General features: G+C 43.4%; 1 protein-coding gene across 1 annotated transcript in view; it reads left to right on the forward strand.

Moving 5' to 3' along the window:
• Nucleotides 1-23,719, forward strand: part of LOC122810647 (transcription activator BRG1-like) — a 278,989-nt gene that overhangs the window by 107,413 nt on the left and 147,857 nt on the right. Inside the window, exon 4 of the mRNA XM_044082220.1 lies at nucleotides 14,266-14,524. Coding sequence (XP_043938155.1) covers nucleotides 14,266-14,524 — 259 coding nt within the window. The remainder of the gene's footprint in view (nucleotides 1-14,265; nucleotides 14,525-23,719) is intronic.

Here is a 23,719-nt window from a genome sequence, read left to right on the forward strand (position 1 = left end):
CAAACACAGGGTAACAATGACTGTCTTGTTCAGGGAACAGCCAAAGCAGAGGTCCTAGATGCCTTAGACTGCTTTCAGAGGGTAAGTCTCACTTTAAATCTTCAAAAGTCACAAACTCTTCCTCAAAGATAGTTTTTTGGGATCTGTAATAGATTTTGCCCAACAGAGAGCCTTCCTTCCCCAGAAATGGATATCTTTCCTGACAAACTACTTAACTGTCCTGCTTCCAGAGCAACACATCTCAATAAGAAAATTTCTAACACCCTTATTGAATTATCAGTTAAGATGTGGACATGCATTTATATAAGAAAAAAACATATCAACATACTCCCAGTTGCAAACATTATACATCACTTGTATTCTTTTGTAGAATTGTCAGTCCAGTATTACATTGATCAATTCCTGCCTTTACTTAAACCTCACCTCCTCAGTACATTGATTTGCATACATTGTTCCCACAATTTCCATTTTTTCTATGCAAGTTTCTCTTGCCCTTTTCTAAAGATACCATTTCTAGTAATTTTATCTGTTAAAATTTTCAGTATTTCAAATTGATTTAGAATTATTTTCCATTTTCAAGTAATTGTTTTGTCAGCCACCAGAACTAAACTCAACAAAGCCTTACTACGTCTAGGCAATTTAAGATCCCGTATCCTAGCTCAAAAAAATTTTTTTTCTTAGTTACACCCATTTGCTCACCCAATATTTCTGGCAGAGTATTCTGTAAGGAACTTTTAAAGTCTGCCAACTCGTACACTCCCAAAGTATGTTCCCAGTTACCTCTTTATTTCCCATCACACTCCCAGTGTTTGTCATCTACCTAAGCAAAAATTGTTTGGACTCTGCTTGGGGTATAAAAATAACTACGCAAACACTTGCAAGCAAAAATCCTAAATCTAGACTTTGTTGCATATTTGGGAGCCATATATATGTTTTCCCATTGCTTATCCAGTCTCTCTTCCCAACCTTTTCTAACCTCATTTGATGCTCCTGTAGTTATTGTTCAGTATTTTATATGCCTTACTAATTATCCCCTTTTAACACCATCTTCTGCTAGATTCAACTAAAAACTGTACCAGAACAGGTCTTCCACTTAGGATTTCCTGTCACTTTTTCTTTGCCTTTTTACCTCAGTCCCTGATAGGGAAGGCAGTCTCTAGCTTGCAGTTCAAATGTAATATAATAGGAAAGGTCTAAGAATACTTCTCCCTTTTTAATTATTTTCCCCCAATTTAGCAAGGAATTTCTGAAGATTTTGGGTTACATGGCATCCTGCATTCTCATGGTCCCACTTGCAAAGCTGCACATGAGAACTTCAGTAGCTCCTAAAAATGCTCAAGTAGCATTTTCATCCCCTTGATTCTCAGTTTGCCTCCTCTTCCATGACTGAAGAAGGATCTCCTATAGTGGAAGAACACAGTACTGCAGCAGCCAGCCACAAATTTCTCTTTACCAGAAGCAGACAAGATCACCATGGACAGTTCAAACATGCACCCCCCCCCCCCCAAGTTCCTTGAAAGTGCAGGACCATCTGGACACCGCAGGACCATCTGGACACCACAGCAGTGAAAGTTGTATGTAAATCCAGAGGAGCTACTAACAGTCTACCTAGTCATAAAAGCTTTTCAGCAGAATTTAATCCCAGGGACATTGCATTTCTGGACAGACAACACCATGGTGGTGTGGTACATAAACAATGGGGTACACTGTTCTACCCTTTGTGCACCCTCACAAGGAAGATTTGGATGCTGGCTCAAGAACTAGGGCTAACTGTCATAGCATCTTACATTCTGGGTCAGAACAGTACCCTAGCAGATTCTCTAAACAGGGATATACTAGAGCCCAATGAAGGGATGCTGAAGAGAGATGTGTTCCTGGGACCAACTCTGTAGTGGTGAGTCCCCTCAGCAGATCTGTTTGACTCTCTACCCAGGACAGGCAATTCCAGAATTCATCTTCTAACAGGGATTTGGAAAATCGATGCTTTCTCTTTCACATGGACAAACTTGTTCCTGTTTGCATTCCCGCCCTTGCCACTGATCCCCCAGGGTACTAATAAAAGGGTGAACAGACCCAGCATAATCCTAATGGCCCCCTTCTGGCCAAGACTGGTCCTCCCCTCTGTTGATCCTCTGAGAGGAGATTCTGCATTCTGCTGCAGGAAGTAGGCTACTTTCAGCATTGCCAAGGTATCTGTCTTCCATACTGTGGTTAATAGCCTTGAGGATTGGGTTTTGACACCGAAGAATGCCTTGTATCCCATGGATGTACTTTCCATGTTAAAGGAAGCAAGGAAACACTATACCAGAAAAGCATACCTGTCTGAATGGAAGAGACTTTCCACCTGGTGTCACAGCAAGACCAGCACCCCTTCTCAGGCAGGCATAATTCAGTTTTTGAGTACCTTTCAGGCCTGTTTAAACAAGGACTTTCCTACTCCAGTATTAAGATACAGGGACCTGCTATATCAAGTTGTCTACGCAATGCTCCATCTGTCTTCTTGTACCCCCACATGAAGCTTTTCCTAAAAGGGGTCATTCACTTGAGAACACCCAGAAGGAACTGTATTACTGCTTGAGATCAAAACTGTTAGACAAACTCACTTTGCTCCTGTTTGTACCTGCTGTCATTTCCTCTCTAAAGATTCTCACTTGGAATACCACTTTCCTTATAGCTGTTGCATCAACAAGGAGGGTCTCAGACCTACAAACCTTCATGTGTAGAGAGCCTTTACCTGTCATTCACATGGAAAAGTTAATCCTTAGAGCAAACCCATTTTTTATGCCCAAGGCAATGTCAGAATTTGCCCTAAAGTAGGCTATCCACCTGTCAGTCTTCTCAAAGCCACAGAACAGGGCAGAGCAAGTCCTGCATTCCCTGCATGTGCACAGGCAGATCAGGTGCTGTCTAGATAGGACAAAAAAACTAATAGACCAGAGCAATTATTAGTGGCTTACTCAAAGGGTAAAAAGGGCAGGCCCATCTCCAAATAAACCATTTCAGAATGTTTAGTTAACTGCATCAAGTTCTGTTAATCCAATCATGGAAAAAAATTGTGTGGACTTATTAAAGCCCACTCCACCAGGCGTAGGGCAACTGCCACTGCTTTCCTCAAAGGAGCCCCTACCCAGGCCTTCCTAGAGGCAGCCACATGGAACGCCATGCACACCTTTACAAAACACTGTAATCTAGGCAATGTGTCAGTGCTTGTGCAGGTTTCACTACTGCCATCCTACAGAATCTTGTTACCTATGGTCATACAGCTGACCTGCTGCCCAGCTGCTAGCTTTGGAAGTCCTTCCACGAATCAGTACTGCAACATTTACTACTAAGAACATTTCAGTTTTCCCACTTACCATAATTGTAGCTATGAACCCATTGGCCCAAGGGCCTAAGTAAGCCTAGCCAACAAGGTTCCCTGGCTTATGTCACCCAAGAAAGTTAATTTCTTGTGCCCCTGTTGAGCAGAGCCACAGAAGTGTTCCCCTGGGTGTATTTCCGATTTTCCATCCACTCACCAAGACTTTTCTTGAGTGCTAATGAGAACTTTGCTTGATAAAGATGGGTAGCTTGTTCAGAGTATAGGAAGTCTCTGGGACAGGAATCTATCCCTCCAGCATGTCCTGTTTATTGTGGTGACAAGGTTTAGGTTCCTAGAGCGTGTAGCTTGGAGGGATTGGGATTTCTTTAGGTGTAGCATGTCCAACAGCTCTGGGTTTAACATAGCTTTATATGTTAGGCAGAGATCATCTCTGAGTAGGCGATATGATACGGAGTAAAGCTGGAGTTTTTTGAGATGGTCAGTGTAGGACATCAGTTTGAGGCTAGTAATCTTCTTTGTGAGGTACTTCTGTGGCCTTTCCAGCTGCTGCAGATGTCTTGTGAGGTACATTCCAAAAGGGGCTTTGTACTCTATAATGGGTCTAATGAGTGCCAAGTAGAGGGGAACAATGACCTCTTTTTTTTTTTTTTTTTTCCTGGATGAGAACCCTTTTGTGATGGTGTGCCATATAGAAGGATTTCCTGACTACTTTGGCGATGTGATTATCAAAGGAGAGACTACTGTCCAGCTGTGTCCCAAGGTCTTTTATCACGCATTCAGAGTTAAGTAGACTGCTGTTTATGTGATAGTTCATGGGTACAGAGTTTTTACCAAAGGGGGGGTTACAATGCAATTTTTGGGATTGAGCTTGAGGACATGCCTCTGACACCAGGCATCTCTCAGTGAGGCCCTTCTGTAGGATGTTCACATCATTTGGGGACTCTACTATGGCTCCTAGTTTGCAGTCATCTGCGAACTTAGTTAGCCAAAGGCCTTCTGTGTTGGCCTGTACTTCAGAGAAGTAGATACCAAACAGGAGAGGTCCCAGGACTGAACCCTGTGGTACTCCACTTGTCACTGGTTTGAAGTCAGATTTGGAGTCTGCAACTTTTACAGTGTGGGTTCTCTCAGTGAGCCAGTTGGCAACCCATCTTGTGACGTAGGGATTTATACTGAAATTTAGTGAGTTTAGCTATAAATCCAGAATAGGGATGGTATCAAAAGCCTTGGCGAGGTCAAGATAGGCTGTGTGAACCACCTTACCCTCATCTATGCGTTTGGTGACTGCCTCAAAGAAGTCGATCAGGTTCAGAAGGCATGATGTGCCTTTCATAAACCCGAACTGGGTGGGGTTGAGTTTGGAGGTTACCAATGTCTTTGAGTTCCATGATATGGCCTTGCAGACCAGGCTCGTCAGGCTAATAGGGCGATAGTTTGCAGGATCAGTGGTGGCTCTCCTTTGTGGAGTGGGATAACTGTTGCTGTGCACCATTCATTGGGCATAAAGCCTGACGTGAGACTATGATCGAACATGGTGCTTAGGTGGGGAGCCAGTTCATTCTGAAGTTAGTGTAAAACGCAGCCTGGGATGTTGTCCGGTCCCATGGATGCTGTGTTTTTGGTTTTAGAGTGTGCAGCTTTTACCTGCATAGATGTGATTTCAGGGACTCTGCATTCTTCCTGTATAGATATGGGCCCTTTAGGGGGTGAGAGGGGAGTAAAATTAGCACTGAACCTATCTGCCAGGATGTTGACTGTATCAGTTGGTTCTGTAATTTTTGTGCTGTTGTGCTGTAACTCTGAGCAGATCCTGGGTGCTGCTGTTGAGATTCCTGGCATAGCTATAGAATGCTTTCTGGTTGCCCTTAGAATCAGTGGCGATTTTGTTTTCGTAGCTTGCTTTGGAGGATCTTATAAGATGTTTGAGTAGGTCAGTGTTGCAGTACATACTGCCATCCTCCAACCCCTCTATCTGCTGACTGCTTTTCTCTCCCTTGTTGGGTGCAAGGGATAGAGGAGCTCTCTTCAGATGGTCCTCTTATTTCCATCATAACCTATCTCCTTCCTGTGATTTTTCACCTCACTCAAATTCAAACTGGGGAGGTTGTGCTTTCCTTTGGAAAAAGATTGCTTGATCACTGCTTAGAGCTGAAGATGGTACTGACAGGCACCCTTTTTTATACCCTGACATCCAGTTGTCTCTCTAAAGTATGTAAAGTATGTATGTAAATACTGTAAATATGTAATTACCTAAGCCAAAATTAAAAAAAAACTCTTACTGTGTATACTCTGCATTTCACAGCTTCTTGACTGCTTTGGACATTGTATTTTTATCACTTGCATTATGTAACCTTGATTGTACTGCCTTTGGAGCTTTTCTCCCCGGGCCTCCACTGAAAAATGGGTACTTTGTGGCCCAGTGGACTTCCTCGGTAATCAAACTGAAAATAAATAAATAGATAAAGATATCGTTCAGCTAGGGATGATGCAAAGACTCTGAAACTGGGCTGGTTGCAGGCTGCTGCATGGCAGGAAGACCCAAAAATCAATACTGCAAAACTGATCTACTCTAACATCGTCAATTACGTTAAGTGGGATACAACTGTACTTTACCTCAAAAAATGTTTTCAGACTATTTGTTGGCTTCTCAGGGCTACTTGGAGCTCTTGCTGGGTGAGGACTCAACTTGGTATTCAATTTCCTCAATGTTGTACTCCCTGATTGCTGTTTTCTCTGAGGAATTGCTGATCATACCTGTCAACTGTACTGAATTCCTTGGTATTTACCAGTTTTGAGGGCAAAATAGTGGGGTATGAAGAATTCCTGAGTTGGACCCTTTAATTTCCAAATTTCCCAGGCTTTTTTGTATAAAATGTAGCAATTGATAGTGGAGAAACAAATATTTATTTCTGAAAAATACAGACTTGGAAAAAAATAAGGTAAAACTGTTTGTGCTTATGTTTTTTTAAAGAAAATGTAAATGATTTTTGTGTGATGTGCTGGGTGTTGGAATCAATGAGTGCATTTTTTTTTGATGATATGTAGTCCAATCTCGCCTACATTTTTACTCGCGGGTTCGGAGACTAATATCGGCTCCGACTCGGCCAACTTTTATTTACTAGCTCAAAGTCTCTCATTGGCTGGGCCAAGCAGGTATCCCATGCTGCACTGCTCCATAACCCCAGATCTCGTTTGCCACTCGTGTAGCTAGGATGTGGTCTCACTTGGCTGTGGGCTAAGTACCTTCTTTTTTCAATTTCTCTTGAGAAATTTGATAGTTGTTTAACCACAAAAGCTATTTTAATAGCTGCTATTCTTGTTAATAGTTTGTAGTGTTTTTGTTCGTGTATTTTGTATCCCTAACTGTTCCGGTGGGCTAGGCCCGTTTTACTTAGAGGACCTAGTCCTCCTTTCTCTGTGTAGCGCTCATCTTCCTTTGTGGAAGTGTATTTTGGGATAAATGTGTTCTGCTTAATTTTTAGTAGTGTGTTGTGAGTAAAGAACCGTTTTACTTGGAGGTTCTTTGGTTGTCTTGTGTAGTCTGTTCACTAGTTTCCCGCCTTTACTGTTTTTCCGCTAGATTGTTTTCGTGGTCTACTTGTGTAAGATGTCTAAGGATCAGAAGGAACATAAACCTTCCGGTTTTAAAAATGTTCCAAGTGTAGTTACAAAATGTCCATTACAGATGGGCATTCCGTATGTGTTTACTGCCTAGGAGCTATTCATTTGCAAGAGTCTTGTAGCTTCTGTCACGCCTTCAGTCCGAGGGTGCTCCAGGAGAGGAAAAATAAAGTAATATTGAAGGGACTCCTAAAACCTTCGTTTGAGGAGTCTTTAGACTCTACTTCTAGTTCTCAGTCCAAGTCTAAAGCTTCGAAGGCGAAGAGATCTCCGACTCAGTCTGTCTTCTCTGAGCCACCAGAGAAAATTGCTAAACTTGACTCTACCTCCTCGGCTCCTCTGTTCTCGGGGCCACAGGAGGTATCTGTAGTACTGGAATCGGCATCTGCTCCTATTTTACTGGAACCCATTCAGAGCCGGTCGCCCAGTGTTAGGCATGGTTCTCCCGAGAGGACATCCCAATCTCCCTCCCTGTCCTCCAAATCCTCAAGGCTTTCTGATTTGGATGTCAATAGGGTGGTACAGAGGCTCCTGCAGTCACCGGTGTTGGCAAAATTATTCTCTGCTACGACCCAGTCAGCTCTGGAGCCTGTCCCGATACTTGTGTCGATGGTTCCTCCTCCGAGCACTTCCTTGTCTTCGGAGCTGGAGTGTTACGCTCCGAGTGATGTTCCTGCGGTGGCTCAGATACCCCTCAAGGATTTATCGGTGAAGCACGCACTGGCCAGATAGTCAGTTACATCACCCGGATCGGTCATTCCGTCCCCTTCCACCCCGGCTAGAGCATCTGACGTCCCCCTAGCTGTAGATGGCAGAGCCCAAAGGTCTGGGGATACCCCCATGAGCGGTCCCCAACTTTGAGGGCCCCTCAGAGTCTGTGCCTGAGGAGCCCCCTAGAAAGAAGTCGTGCAAGAGGAAGCACATGGACTCCCAGGACGAGTCTCTCACTTCTAATACCGACCTCGAGGAGTCTGAGGGGTCCCCCAAGTCATCCTCTGATGTCTCTTTCTCCGACATCCTGGAGATATTGAGACAGAGGCGACTGGCCATCCAAAACCCCCTCTGAGGAGGAGTCTGTAGTCCTCAAGGCCTTTGGTGCTCAACCCTCTGCCTCCTGGGTGTCTCCACCTTTTGAACTCTTGGATTTAATTTGTCGAAGGGTGTGGGAGAATCCTGATTCGGTGGAACCTGTACCCCAAAGGTCCAATAAGTTTCTTTCTGCCCCCCCCCAGGGAAAGAGTTTCTGTCCAAAGGGGTTTCTGTAGATGCCATGGTGGTGGCGGCAGCCACACAGCAGGAAGTAGCAGTCTTCTTTCTCCGTCCATCCTCCTAACAAGGAGTCTGGGAGCATGGACCGGTACAGGAAGTGTACCCTCTCGTCAGCGACCTTCACCCTACGGTCAATGAATTACCTCTGTCATTTTACTCTGCTCCAGAGAGATCTCCTCAAGGAGTTAGGAGATACTCTAGCGGGTAACGTACCTGAGGCGATAGCGCACACTGTTAACGCCCAGGTGTCTACCCTCAATTCTGTTAACTCGTCCATGAGGCTCATATCATATGCAGCCGAGGGGGCGAGTAGGGCAGCCAGTTCGGGAGTAGCCCTCAGGAGGCAAGCCTGGATGCGCCTGTGTCATTTCGCGGAGACCTTCAAGTCTTCCTTCACTGATGCTCCTTTTGATGGGTCCTCGCTCTTTGGGACCAAAGTGAAAGACACCCTCACCAGATGTGAGCAAGAGGGAAAGACCCTGTCTGCCGTAGGGGTCCATTTTTCCCTTCCCTCGAGACCTTACCCCAAGGCTCAGAGGGGAGGGACGTTGTGGTTCAAGAAATCGCAGAAGTTTTTCCCGGCCGCACAAGGTGAGTCCCCCTCCAGAGGCAGAGGAGGGGGAGGTTATTCTGGAAGACGCCGCCCTAGAGGCAGAGGAGGCCCCCGCAACTCGGGAGACCGTGATTCCTTTTGCGGTTCTTCCTACCATCATCCCTGATGTGTTGCCCGACTGTGCTTTTCCGGAGCCAGTCAGGGGCCGCATATCGTTGTACCCGGAAGCCTGGGAAAGCATCACCCAGGATCGATGGGTATTACGAATAGTTTCCGGAGGTTACGCCATCCCCTTTTCATCAGACCCCCCTCCAGTCAGGAGAATCCCAGACGTTCCACCCAGTCAAAGGGATCACGCAGCATTAGAGGTTTCAAAGCTGCTAAAGAAGGGAGTCATCCAACCTGTTCCCTCAGACCAAATCAGATTAGGGACTTACTCAAGACTTTCTTTGGTGCCGATAAGAATAGGGGACCTGAGACCCATTCTAGATCTCAGCAGATTAAACCACTACGTTCTGAAGTCCAAGTTCCGAATGGTCACCTTTCAGTCCATTTTCCGTTGCTGGAAAAAGAAGTATGGATGTGCTCCATCGACCTCAAGGATGCTTACTATTGTATCAAAATGGACAGGGCATCCAGGAGTCCCCTACGCTTCCGGCTGGGAGCCGGTCATTTTCAGTTTCGTGCCCTGCCCTTTCGTCTCACCACAGCTCCCAGGGTGTTCACCAAGTGTTTGGCGGTGGTGACAGCTCACCTGAGACGTCAAGGATTCAAAGTGTTTCCGTACCTGGACAACTGGCTCCTCACCGCCCCCACCTCTACTCATCCGAGCCAGGGACGCCACCATTAATCTGTCAACGACTAGGAATAACATTGAACTGGGAAAAATCTGCCTTGCTGCCCTCGCAGCGTGTCACGTTTATAGGCGCAGAGCTAGACACCGTTCAAATGCGGGCCTTCTTGCCCCACGACAGGACCACAGTATTACAAAATCAGGTTCACGTTTTATTACCCCTCAGGAAAGTACAGGCGAGATGGGTTCTTAAGCTTCTGAGCACCATGGCAGCTACCATTATGTTAGTGCCTCTAGCGAGATTACACATGAGGCTTCTTCAATGGCTCCTCTTTGCCCAATGGTCTCTCCAAAAACTCCCCCTTTCCCACCAGATCCTACTCACAGACCAGTGCAAACAGGATCTCCGTTGGTGGCTGTGCTCCACCAATCTGGACGAGGGGAAACCGTTCCTCCGTCACCTGTCGCCACGGTGACCACGTACGCCTCCCAGATGGGGTGGGGGGGGCATTATCTTGGCAGGACGGTCCAAGGCACGTGGCAAGATCACGAGGTACATCTGCACATCAATGTCTTGGAGAGGAGAGCGGTGTTACTGGTGTTGTGGGCACTTCAGAGCTCTCTTCCTCTGGGGAAGATTGCAATACACTCGGGCAACATGTCCATTGTGTGGTATCTAAACCAAGGAGGAACCAGATCTTACCCACTGTGCAGAGAGGCCATGCGAGTGTGGCAGTGGGCAGTGTCTTCCAAACATTTTCTAGTGGCAACGCACTTTCCGGGGAAGGCCAATGTGATAGCAGACAGGCTGAGCAGAGCTATTCTGATGCTTTACGAGTGGTCCCTGAACCGTCTGGTTGTGGAACTGATTTTCAGCAGGTGGGGTCAGCCTTGCTGCGGTCTTTCTGCCAATCCCCTGAATGCCTAATGCAACAACTACTTCACCCTGATTCCCCCCCACAGGGAGAGTCACCCAGGGATGCTCTAGTCCACGATTGGCCCTCCAGTCTGCTCTATGCTTTCCCTCTATTTCCTGTGTTACCAAGAGTGATTTCAGAAAGTCATATCCTTGGGAAGCAAGATGATTCTAATTGCCCCACACTGGCCTCGCCAGGTCTGGTTCTCCTTTCTCCATCCATTCGCTGTGGACAGTCCTTGGATTCTGGACCCAGTACCAGACCTACTGACACATGTCGGGACCGTTCCATCCCTCCCTATGGACCCTCAGGTTGACAGCCTGGCTACTGCACTTCCATCGTTAGTCAGACTTTGTTTTTCACCTGAGGTGGTGCACATTTTATCCTCTTCTCATAAGTCTTCGACTAGGAAGATTTATTCCAGCAAATGGCAGAGATTCTCTATTTGGGCTCATGCCCAAGGTATTGACTTCCTTGGTATTTACCAGTTTTAAGGGCAAAATAGTGGGGTATGAAGAATTCCTGAGTGGCCCCTTTAATTTCCAAATTTCCCAGGCTTTTTTGTTTAAAATGTAGCAATTGATAGTGGAGAAACAAATATTTATTAATGAAAAATACAGACTTGGAAAAAATTAAGGTAAAACTGTTTGTGCTTTATATTTTTTAAAGAAAATGTAAATGATTTTTGTGTGATGTGCTGGATGTTGGAATCAATTAGTGCATTTTTATATGATGTTCCTTCAGTGAGAAAGTGGCTTTTATTTTTGGCAGCTTCTTACAGTGATTGCTTGGGTGTAGTTGTCATTTCCAAGTGACAGGTGGCGACCTTCTGCCTGTGCTGTAGCTAAAATTAATTTTATTAATTCTAAACAAGTGCAAGCTATGCTAATTTCCTGAAGCAGGCAGAATTCCATTGAGTGGGTCTAAATCTGACTGGCATCTTAAATTGACCATATTGGAACATGCAGATCTTGTCAGAGTTTGACTGATAAAGGATTCTTTGATCTTGTCCCATAGCTTACAATTAGTCACATAACCTATCTGAAGACCATCAGTTTAGATGTGTGAGGCACTAAGCGTGCTTACAAATGGTGGCCAGTAGTACCACACTGGTTTCTGTTGTGTGCAAAACATTTTACCTTCTGTGTAAATTTTTGTTTTCAGTTTTGAAAATGTCATGATAAAAATTGTTCAGAAAAAGGGAGTAAAGACTTAATAAAATTGTTATTTTTCCATTCAAGCTGTTTCACAGCATTTTCTGTTACCTCGCTGTGATGATTGCATTGGATCACTCAGATGTCATAATGTTATCGGAATGCACATCAGTTTCAGTATATTTTGTTACTGGTCATCGAAGAGAGTTTGAGAAGGTGATAATGTTTACTTCCAAGTAATTGTCTTTACAGCAGCCTCAAGGGAGCCCTTCTGGTGACAAACCTTGGTCCCTTTCTTTTCGGGACAAAAACAAAAGTAATCCGATAACTGTACTTTCACCTTGCAAACTGTTTTATGCAATGTCATACATAAAGCGTAAATGTACATGAAGGGAAATGTGTAGTTTAAGTAAAGGCTTGTTTTAAATGATACTGCAAGATGTAGAAGTAATGACAGATTACTCGGAACTAATTCATTTTAAGATGTATAAATATTTCAAGTCTTCACTTATTAACAAGAACACTAATCAAAATCAAGTTGCCTGGGTCATAGCCAGGACTCCATCCCTCTGCTCTACAAAGCTAGGCTAAGTAATTATTTAAATCAGACCCAGTCACCCCATGTATGCCAATTATCCATTCTTGACTGTCTTTTAAGGTTGAACTACTGTTTCTCTTTTCAATGAACTGAGAATGTCTGCTGAGCAGGACTTCAGGTAGTTTCCATCGTGTTTTTTTTTAATGAATACAGTGTCTCATAGGTGTTTTTGTACTTTAGATTCATGCAACTTTTTAAATTTTCTAGTAATATCAGTGAATTATTTGATGCACTTTAGGAGTGTTGAGATGTCAGGATTTATTTATAGTTTGGTTATATCTTATCTTAGTTTTGAAACCGTTCCATTTTGCCATCTTGGCCTTTCTCCAGTTAGTGAGTTGCCAACCCAGTGATAAAGAAAGGCATACCACAATACAGAAGCCTTAACTCTGGAGGTTTCCACATCCCACTAAGCCTATCAAATTCAGACACTGCTCTATTGCTGATGTTCTTGCCTTGTGGCAGCCATATCTGAGAGAGGTCTCATGGGTAAAGCTGCATGCTAATTTGGCAATCTGTGTGACAGCTAATGCTAACTAGCCATGTGCTCTGTATCCAACAAATGTCTGTGGCTACTAATTTGCAATTGGCTACCATAGAAAGCAGTCCCCATCCACTCTCTAGTATGAGAATACTTGTGCATGAGAGTTCTGCAAATGTGTGTGGGGAGGGGCAGATTAATGTGTGTATATATGTGGATGTGTATCTGTGTGCCTCTAGGGGCATGACCGAGTCTGTGTGAATGCATGAGTGTATGCATTTATGCAATTGATGGATTTTGGTCACGGCAGTAAGATTCATGTCTCTTTAAAGTTGACCAATAAGGGGTGTAGCAGTATACTTGTGTTATTTGCTAGGTTTGTCATATAGTCATCAATGCAAAAGATAGACATTTTTTAGAAGTGGAAGATAAACAGTTTAGGAGTTGTTTCATCAGTCGTGATTTAAAATTAACTTTTTTTTTCTCAGCAGTGTTGGTCTGGGGAAGGAACTTGGAAACCTTTGTCTAACCCTGTTCCACTTGCAGTAGCACTTATCATGCAAATGAACTGTAACATGTTAAATATAATCAACTTCAGGTTAGAAAATACTAAACAATATAGGAGAGGTCATATTTTGTTAATATTTTGTCTGTTCAATTTGTCTTTAAATGTTGGTATCCCACAATTCCACTGGGGTGGGCAGGTTACATAATTATGTGTGCAAATTGTGTTAATCAGCATATGGATTTTTGGCCCGTTGTATCTACTTTTCATGGGCCTTTGTCCAGATTTCCAGGTTGAGAGGTGGTATGTTGCTGACTGTCCATTTTTTTTCTGTGCCTTTGCAGTGATTCCTCTGTTTTTGGGGATTTTCCCTTCTCCATGTTTGTGTGGCTTTGGAGTTGCAATTTGTAAGTTCAGGTCACTGGAAAGGGGGCTTGCCTCTCTGTAAGAAAGCCTATAAACTATTTAATGTTTGGTTGTTCACAACCATTTGAATTGGTTTCTCATTAAGTAGTAACTGGAATGCGTACGTTTCACTTCCACTCTTGTTGCTTTTGCAAGGGCAAAGACCCAGGGAGGCAAGAGATTCTTACAGGCTTCTTACTGCCTGGATGGCCCACATCATTGTTGGCTTTGGTACCTTGAAATAGGTATGTACATTTAGAAAGACTTACCAGTTGGTCGTCATTACCCTGAGGTGGGAAGCTTTCACAAGTGCCAGACAGACACTGTCCTCCTTTAATTACCAGCAGTATTATCCTTCACCATGAATTTTAAGATCAGTCAAAATTCAGTTATGTAGAGAAATAGTGGTTTCTATTTTAGTGTATAGTGGTTTTGGGGGTGGGGAAATGGGCTTCCTCTGTGGGAAAGTTTGTAATAAGCACCAAAGCATCAGTTTTCCCCAGAATATCATTTTATTGTCTAGAACAAATTAGGTGGTTGAATTTTAAGTGTTGTATTAATAGGTACTTGTGATTTTGTGGAACTGTGACAAACGCACGATTCTCTTGAGTGAATCTATTCTGGTTATCCTCTGACTTTTTGTACAGGACCAATGGCAAATGCTGCAGCCCCAACTAGTGCACCTCAGAAACTAATTCCTCCTCAGACTACTGGGCGCCCTTCTCCAGCACCTCCAGTGGTACCTCCAGCTGCCTCTCCCGTGATGCCACCCCAGACCCAGTCGCCTGGTCAGCCAGCACAGCCTGCTCCCATGGTACAGCTTCATCAGAAGCAAAACCGAATCACCCCAGTTCAGAAACCTAGAGGCCTTGATCCTGTTGAAATTTTACAGGAACGCGAGTACAGGTAAGCTCTAAAATGACCAGACCTTTTTATATTTAGGTCTATTTGAATGTGGCCAGTGTAAAAGCTAAATATCTCTCCTTTCTAGTTACTATTTTTTATTTGCTGTGTAGATGATTTTCTTCTATTGAAGACTGATATGTGGTTCATATTTACTTTGGTTGTGGATACTGTATTGACAAGATACCAAAGGAATTTTGATACGTTTGAATTGGTAATTTAATAGCTTGTATTAATCAGCCTTAGCTTTTATTAATCATCCTTAAGTTTTAATGGAAATGTTATTTTCCCCCAATTTCTTCCTAAATCCCGCTTGTTTGTACCACTTGCCCACCTGAACAAAAATAGCACACACCCCCCTCTCCTTAATGGTGTCTTCTCTCCAGTGAAGATTAACCTTTATGGCAGTTTACTTTTTGTCCTGGCATGCGGGTGGCAAGAATTAAATGTCCCATGTGAAAACATTTATGGTGGTGATCCATTTTTTTCTGATTAAGACCATAATCCCTCCAGTGGTTACTGATAAATGCTCATTTTACTCAAGGGTGTCCCCCCTCGGGTACCTGTATACTTCCACACATTCACTCTGAAGGCTACTGAGTGAATTCAGGTTTGCAGAAATGAGCACATGTTCCCTGCACATACACTGCTTGCTGTGCACCTTTTCTTTTGATAGCTGCTGGTGGTGTGACAGGCCAGATCGCCTCACTTCCCTTTGGATGAGAAATCCAGTGTTTGTTCACTTCGTCATTGCCAGTTGCTGTTGCTCTTGGGTTGCAAGGCTTTATTCCCTGCATCTTGGAGTCTGTTTCTAAAGTTTCTTCTTTGACAGTGTGTATAGTTAACAGAATTACAAAAAAAAATGGAACAAATCCTTGCTGTTAAAAACAGAAGCAGATTAATGTGTTGCTATGTTTGGGGTTCAGGAATCCAGTTGTAGAACTTTTGTAAATGGCACTTTAGAAGCATAATTATGGGTGTGATGAAGTGTGTTAAGAAAAATGGCCATTTATTTGTGTGGGTCTGTAGAATTGAACTTTAACTGGTTAGTAATGGCACAGTGTGTACCATTTTTGGATATATTGGAGAACTGGCTTATGTTGAAGGCTTATAAATAGAGGATAAGAGATGGTTTAAGACGACTTGAGATTTTTCCCTCTCATGGATTTTTGGTCGCATTTATTAGATGGTTGCAGAATAAGGTTCTGTAAATGGGTTTAGAATGAGATGGGTTAACTAGTGTAGGAGTCAGACTGGGAGCCAACAGTACTTTTTAGCCAATCTTATCAGCATCATCTTTGATGGGGCAATATCTTCATTGCTGGTGGACTCTGAAATGTATATGCTTGAAATACTTGGGATTCCTTATTTAAGAGATGTTTACCCTGCAGCTCTAAACATTTTGAGCAAGCGAGGAAAGGTTGCACTGTTGTTTTGGAAGACTGGGCAATTTTATCTTATTTTACTTGTATTTGTTAACTGGAGTAGAGCACTGATCTCCATGGACCATTTTCAGACTCTGCCTGAGAATATTCTCTGGTTAAGTGACTTTCTCAAGATGATACAGGTAGGCAGTGACATTTTGTAGTTTCTTACAGCATGCAGTCTAAATCCTTCATGCTCTTGTTTGCATCATGCAGTTTCACATATGAGAGGATTTCCCTTTTTTAGGAAAGCAGCTCTTCACGGATTGGCTACCAGGTTTCTCCCATGACCTGGCTTTCTTGATTTTTGTTAATCACCAGGTTACACACATTGGGGTACAGGTGCTTATCTGGGTTAAGCTGGGAGCATTGGTTTGGTTAAGCTGACTTGCAGAATTGATAACAGGCTGTAGCTTGCCTCCTTAACTTACTCAGCTATATGGCCTGGAATTAAACTAAGCTTTGTATAGTAAAGGCTTTTAGCCAATATTTGTTTGTTTACAAGACAGATGATTTGCTTCAGTGCCCTTTTTTAGCTGCAGTCTGAACCAGTGGTTCAAACTACAATAATGTGCCAAAGATACAGCTGAGATCAAGCACTGAGCCATCTTTTTACAATCAAGTAGTCTTGGTTGAAGTATCTTATATCAAGAGTCGCAGTTAATAATGAATGACTGCTGTGATAAGAGGTCAAATTCTGACAGCCTGGCAGGACTTAAGCTTGAGGCATTAGGACTGCTTAACAGTTAAAACTTTTTAGGCCTCCTTCACATCATCCCCTTTTCTGTATCACAGCACATCATTACTGCCCTGCAGTCATTTTCCATGGTGTAAATCTTTGATAGAAATTTTGCCGGGCTGCTTTTATGGTTTGTTGCCTCATTGATGGCATGACTTTTTTTAATTGTTACCTTTCCTCCATTTTTCTTTTAAGTGGCTCTTATTTAATTCAAACAAAATATCTGTCCACACATACACACTTTTTCCTTGCATTGACGTGCGTCATGTAGGCCATTCTTGGCATTTTCTGTCTTGAACAGGAGTTGTCAGAACAATTGAACAGAAGTATAATTTCTATTATCAGTTATGTATTCACACGTGGGTAAAAATAAGTTGGCTGAACACTTTTGTCCCCTTCCCAAACCTATTGCTCTAGGTTTAAATCAAGCTAAGAAGTAAAACAGCTAGCATGCACCAGGTTAAGTTCCAAAAAACAGAATTTATTGCAATATTGTAAATAAAAACTTTAAGCAGTAGTACTTTTTTGGTAGGTCACATACCATTTTGCAAGTCCCCTACAAAATTCCTTTTCATCCAAGTCCTTTAACAGAATCTTTTCAAGGATCTTTGGTTTTTAATGACCTGTGGGGAAAAGGATTTACACTCTGGGAAAATCAAAACTAAATGCAATTATTTGCAAATACACAGTATCCTCCTTGTGAAATGTCCATTTGATGACAGGACAGAAATTTTCCAGGAGTCTGCCTGCAAGTTTGAGGTTGTGCATAATTTCACTTTATAATGTGGTAGTTGGTCACCCATGACTGATGCTGGACTGAATGGAGATTGTCTTGAGATCATTTAAGAGGTATGGGTTTTCTGGTTTGTAGAGGGGGACTTCTAGTTTGCAGAGGTATGGTCTGAGATTTTGCTAATGGTGAATTGTATGTGGACGAGCTCACGTGCAGCATACTGCTTGATCAGCCTTGAGGTGTGATTGTTTTTGATGCAAGTTGAGGCACCTCTACCTTTTGTCCCTTCCTGTGCAGTAATTTGTCTAAATGTCTGGAAGACATTATAGCCCTGCACTGCTGGGTTGTTTTCCACAGACTTAAAACCATGACTCTAACTACACAGTCATCTGCATTCTTCAGGGTTAGGAAAGCTTGCAGTGAGTTTTTTGTTTAAATATTCCTAGCATTGAGCAGCATCATGTTTAGATTATTCTTGGTTGGTTTAGCTATGTTGGATAGTTTAGCAAGTTAGTAGTACCTAAAAAGTCCCTATGGGGGTGGATAAAGTTTTAGCCAATGCTTGAAAGTCTAGCGGGGACAGATGCTGACCATCTCTGGCAGAGCATCATGGCCTGTCAACCATATCCTCCCAGGCTGACAAATATTGTACCTGATTGGAATGACACCAGAAACTAAGCAAGTTATTAAATCAGTTATTTTTTTGTTTATATTTTGGCATCATCCTTGGAGAATACTGATCAGTGCTAGACTCATACTGGCCTGAGACATGTGGTCCGAGAATTCCATGTCTCCCTTCATATAGTCCTTGGAAATGTGTCTCAAGTCATTTACTCCCATATGGACTATGAGTTGCATTGCTAGTTGTGGTTCAGTGATCTGAGCGCATGTATAATCTTGACTGATTCTCCCCCCGATAAGCAAATAACTGTAAGACTGTCCTTGCTCAGCCTGATGAGTGGGGCATTTGTGTGCCTCACAATAGCATTTGATTAAAATTTTGGATTGTGTGGTGGTCTCCTTTATGGGCTTAGATGTAGAGACACTGTGAGTTGATGGTGAAAGTGTTGTGGTAGGTATTTCTTTGGCAGTGTTTGAGAATGTTGAAGGTACTTTAATTACTGCATGTGGGAGGCCTTTGGGGTTTTGGTTTGAGTAGATTACAGTTGTCACATGTGGGTCTGGTTGTCCTAGTGTGTATATGCATCTATGTTTCTGACGCTGTTTAGTATTTGTAGTGGCAAGTATGTAAGAACCTTACTTCATCTTTCATATATTGGATCACATTTTTTGAGAATTAGGTGGTGGTCAGAAAACAAGCCTATTTCTACATTGTCTCAGGATGCCCATTTCTGTCAAGCTGGTTACAGAGAGTGTATGAGAGTGCATAGCCATGGTTTTAGGTGCAAATGTAGTGGATTACAAGGAGTGTGGTACCAAGGGAATTTATGCTTTGTGTAACCACTGTGAGGGAGAGCAGATTGCTAGGGTGCTAGTTGGATTTGAAGTAGTGTTGATCTAATCTCGTGAAACAGAGTGCCCCTCTTAAACCAAACCTGGTGCTCGTTGAGCAACTGCATGGTGAAAGGCTTAAGGGTATTTTTTTTTTTTCCTTTCTATAAGGAAATTGAAATTCTAAGCACTTGCATCTATACAGGGCACAGAAACCAAGCAAAATAGTCCACTAGCTAGTCGCAACAAGTGCACTGTAAGGTTTCCTCAGTGATTCTTGTCACAGAAGAGACCAGGCTGCACTGCACTCACTAGAGAGCAAACCTAACTTTTTTAACTTTGAACCACTAAAATGAAGCCCAAAGTGCATTAAATGAAGTTGAACAGTAAATCTAACGGCCAACAATTGGAAATGGGCAAAAATGCAGAAATTCAACAGTTAAGTGGCCAAAAAAAAGCACCTGAAAATAGAGGAGCACAAAAACAGTAAGCGGATTAAGATTTCTTTGACTGCAGTGCATAAACCTTTATCGCCAAATGTTTGTAACATTAGGTGTGTGAATGTCTTTATAAAATGCACGTGTGATTGTATATGCACACACACTGTAGCAAGTGTCGGTCACTTAAACTAATGAGACTGTTTCACGTGCAATTTAATTACTTTATAAATTGTAAAAGTATCAGTAGAAAAAAAACGCACATTTTTTGCTTGCATTCCAGCTGTGGGGATATCAGTCCAGTTTTAGTCCGTTGATGAAATGCTTAAATTTTTTACAGATAACCTAACAGCTGACTTCTAAGTAGGGTGCCAAAGCTTTACCTTCTGTAGGTCGTACTTTCGACGTATGACCTTAACTTGTATGCGTTTGTTTATAAAGACAGACATACGAGTGTGGATCTTTAGACTATCTCACCACCAGCCCTAATGCAGGTCATGCATCCGTCAGATTGTTCGTTTGGACGTTGGTACCTTTGGTTCATATGCTTATCCAAATAAGTGCTTTGTTGGGACCCTTTCTTTTTATCTTATGATATTTTGTTAAAGTTGTAGATGTCAGCTGAGGGGGGGGGGGCATGTGCCAGAGTGGTAGGTAGCTTGCATACAGTGTCCTTTTTGTGTAGGCCCAGGACACTATCATATCTTGCTCTGTCTTGAAATTATTTGTCTCAAAAACTCTTGGGTCTAAGTTTTGTACTGTAGGGACCTGCTGCGTCTCATCCAGCTGGACATTATGCCTTAAAAGAAAAAAAATTAAACATGTTGCCGCCCCCTTGGCAGCTAGAGAGAGAACGGATGGATTTGCTTATTCAAAACCATTATGTCCTTGAAACCTCCCTTCTTTGGGTCTCTGCAACCACAAGCTACGTCTGTAAACCCTACACTGGTTTCCTGTTCTGAGGATTAGCATTGGCTGACTTGCCCTGGAGAATGCAGCTGAGAAGAATAATCACCTCCTCCTCCAAAGGGGACTCCTTTTTACCTAATCCCTTATTGAGGAAGCTTATTTTGGGGGAGACTGTGTAGAACATAAAACTCTTTGGTAATCCCATGTAGATCTGTGATGCTCAGAAGAGGTATTGCACCCTCTTGGAGATAGTTACCCTGTCCCTTCCCAATCCAACCTGACCTTGAGGCTTTCCAGGATGTCTTTCGGTTCACCTGACCTTGAGGCTTTCCAGGATGTCTTTCGGTTCACCTTTTCTGCACCTGATTGTCAACTACCATCTCCTAAAGACCAGACTGATATATATCTTTGTAAGAACCCAATGGCAGACCACTGTGCAGTTTCTCTGTCTCTTCGGGTAAGCCCTCTAAACCTATGCCACCCTTGTTTTTAGCACTATTAATTGCCAGAATTGAAAGCTTAAGTATTTGATCTGTTCTTGGCTCCTTGAAGAAAGTTATCTTGTAACCTCCTACAGCTGATTCTAAGCATCAGATGTAGATTTTACATTTGCAAGCCATTCAGATTGTCAGACACAACAAAGTGCAGTTACAATGCTGGGGATGTTTGTTCTAGGGCAGCTGCTGCTGGATCTGCTATCTGCCGACATGCATGGCTTCGCAGTCGGCCTATACCTGAGGATTTCAAATCAAAAATTCTAGGTTCACCTTTGGACAAAGATGTACTGTTTGGCCCAGAGGCGGCCAGTCTGTTCAAACCTCTCAGACCAAGGTAAGACCATCAAACACTACAGACACACTCCTAATTTCATAGATACTATAGGAACTAAGTCTACCCCCTTCATTACAAGGGGTCCTAGGACAGTTCACAAACAAAGGAAACTCCATAGGTAAAGATGCTGTTTTAAATCCGAAAGGGAACCTACAGCTGGGGGGTCATTCTTCGGTGGCACAATCCCTTAACTACCCCCGTAGCATCCCTCCCTGTCCTCAGCCCGATTTACCCCTTGTTAGGAAAGGTGGGCACTTTTCCTGGCCAGGTGGGAGGCTATTACCACAGACAAGTGTGTTTTTTTTTTTCTCCATTACTGGGTAAAGTTATGATGTTCTTCATTCCACATTGCTGCAGTCCTAACTATTGGGGTAGTCCGCTGTCCAGTCGGCCCGAATACCAGAGTATATGGCTGACGTCGGTCAGGGCGCATTAGACTGGCGTCAGTACGTCAGGGTACTAATGCGCATGACCGACGTCATATCCTCAGTCTTTTTTGCCGCATGGTCCGATGCAGAAGCAGTTTTGCGAGTGCAGGTTGGCGTTCTGAAATTTTCTGAAGTCGGAGTTTCAGACCGAATCAGAGTTGGCTAAGTACCCCGTTGGGGAACATTTTGTTTTTTTCTTGCCTCAGTATTTAACCGGATGTCAGAAAAAGTGAATAACTGTATTTCTTGTGGGAAACAGATACCTCATAGGGATTACCATACCTTGTGTATACCTTGTTTAGGGCCTGAGCACGGCGTTGTTGGATGCCGCTCTTGTGCTAGGTTTAACAAACGCACTATTAAGAGAAGGTTAGACTGTGCCAGGTTAGTGTTTGGGAAGCGTTGCAATTATAAAATGCCGTCGGATGCTCCGGCGCCGCTTCGTCAAGAAGCGCAAGGACAAAACAGCGAAGCCTAGGGTTGATGAACCGGCAGTCCCGGACGCCGGTTCTTTAGAAGGCTCAGTGGAGCCAGAGGTTTTGCCAGGAGTTTCTTTGGAGTCTCAGGCAGAGACTTTACTGTTACAGGATGTGCCTTCTCAGGAGGTAGGCCAGGCTGAGGGGCTTCTCAGGTAACTGTTCTTCCCTCTCTTCCCAAGGTAGTTAGAGCCTCTCCTTCTGTTTCCAAAACTTCTTTGAGAGGTAGGCCATGTTTAGCTTCAGTGGGGGTTTCTCCTAGCACTTCAGGTTCTGTGCCTAAGAGACATATGCTTAAAATGGCAGAAGATTTGATTACTATGATTAGAGGTTCTATGCCCCCTCCTGATAAGAGGCCTAGGGTGGAACCTGAGTTTGATAGTTTTGAACAGTGTTCAGAGGCTTCTGAGTCTTCTGCGGAAGATTTGCAGGAGTATCCTCCTTATTCTGATTCTGATGTGGATGATTCCACTCCTACAGCTTCTCCTCCTGAGGATTTCTCATTTTCAGAGACTCTGCATTCCATGAGGGAGCACTTTAAATGGGAAGGCCAGGATTACTCTGATTCCAGGAAAAGGCTTAGGGAATTCTTGTTTTACCCCAGCATAGGCCCTTAGCTATACCTCCTGTGTTGAATGTGGTGGAAGATGTTTTGCAGAGGCTTCCCTGAACCCTGATTCTTTGCCTCCTGCTCCTGTTAAACCTGATAGGTACTATAGGGTGCCTGAAGCTCATAAGTATCTTTTAAGAGTCCTAGGGCAGACCGAAACTGTTTCTCAGGGACCTAAAGGTGTTAAGGCCTCTGTGGTTAAAACCCTGTTCCCACTGATAAAGAGGCAAGGGCTTTGGATAGATGGGGAAAGAAAGTGTATACTTCTTCCACTTTAGCCATGAGGGCGTTGAATTGTCAGTTTCACATGCTAAAATATCAAAATTATCTCCTTTCACAACTGAAATCTAAGGTGGATGCTTTGGCGGAAGGTATTGAGTGTAAAGAGTTGCTGGATTTAGTTCATGTGTCTGAACAAGTGGGTAAGCATTCTTTGCAATGTGGTTTTGATGCTGTACAGGCCTCCTCGAGGGTGGCTGCCACTAGTTCTGTTCTTCAGGCATGCCTGGTTGAGGGATCAGAATTTAACAGAGCATGTTAAGACAAGAATTTTGGATGCTCCTTTACAGTCTGATGTGTTTGGTTGGCGTGTGGAAGCAGTTTTAAAGAAAATGGAGGACAATGCTAAGTCTATGCAAACTGTTAAAGATTTTTGCAGGTGCAGCCACCAAGTTTAGTAGAAATTGGCCTACTAAGGGATGGGCATATCCTGCTTATGATTCCCAGTCTAGGGGTAGGTCTAGGCGTGGTAGGGGCAGAGCTCAAGGTTCTTTTAGGCCTAGAACAGGAGTTCACCTGCTCAGACTTCTGGTGAGGGCAGGGGTCAGTCCTTTCGTAAACAGACCCAATGACCTGCCTTTTCAGCTGCCAGTAGATTCTCGTCTGGCAGCTCCTTTGGGTGGAAGACTGTCTCTTTTCAAAGAAAATTGGGATTTAATTACTCAAGACAGATGGGTGTTGGATATCATTCACCACGGTTACAGGTTTTGTTTCCATACATTGCCCCTTTCAAAGGCATGCGCGGCCTTCCTCCTCCACAAAGAAAGAGGCTCACAAGCAAATTTCTCTGTTACTCCAAATAGGGGCCATTCAGCCAGTCCCTGTATCAGAAAGGGGCCTAGGATTTTATTCTCGCCTGTTCCTAGTACCAAAGAAGGGG

This window comes from Protopterus annectens, chromosome 9.part0 (assembly GCF_019279795.1).
Source record: "Protopterus annectens isolate FY-2018-M chromosome 9.part0, PAN1.0, whole genome shotgun sequence".
NCBI lineage: Eukaryota > Metazoa > Chordata > Ceratodontiformes > Protopteridae > Protopterus > Protopterus annectens.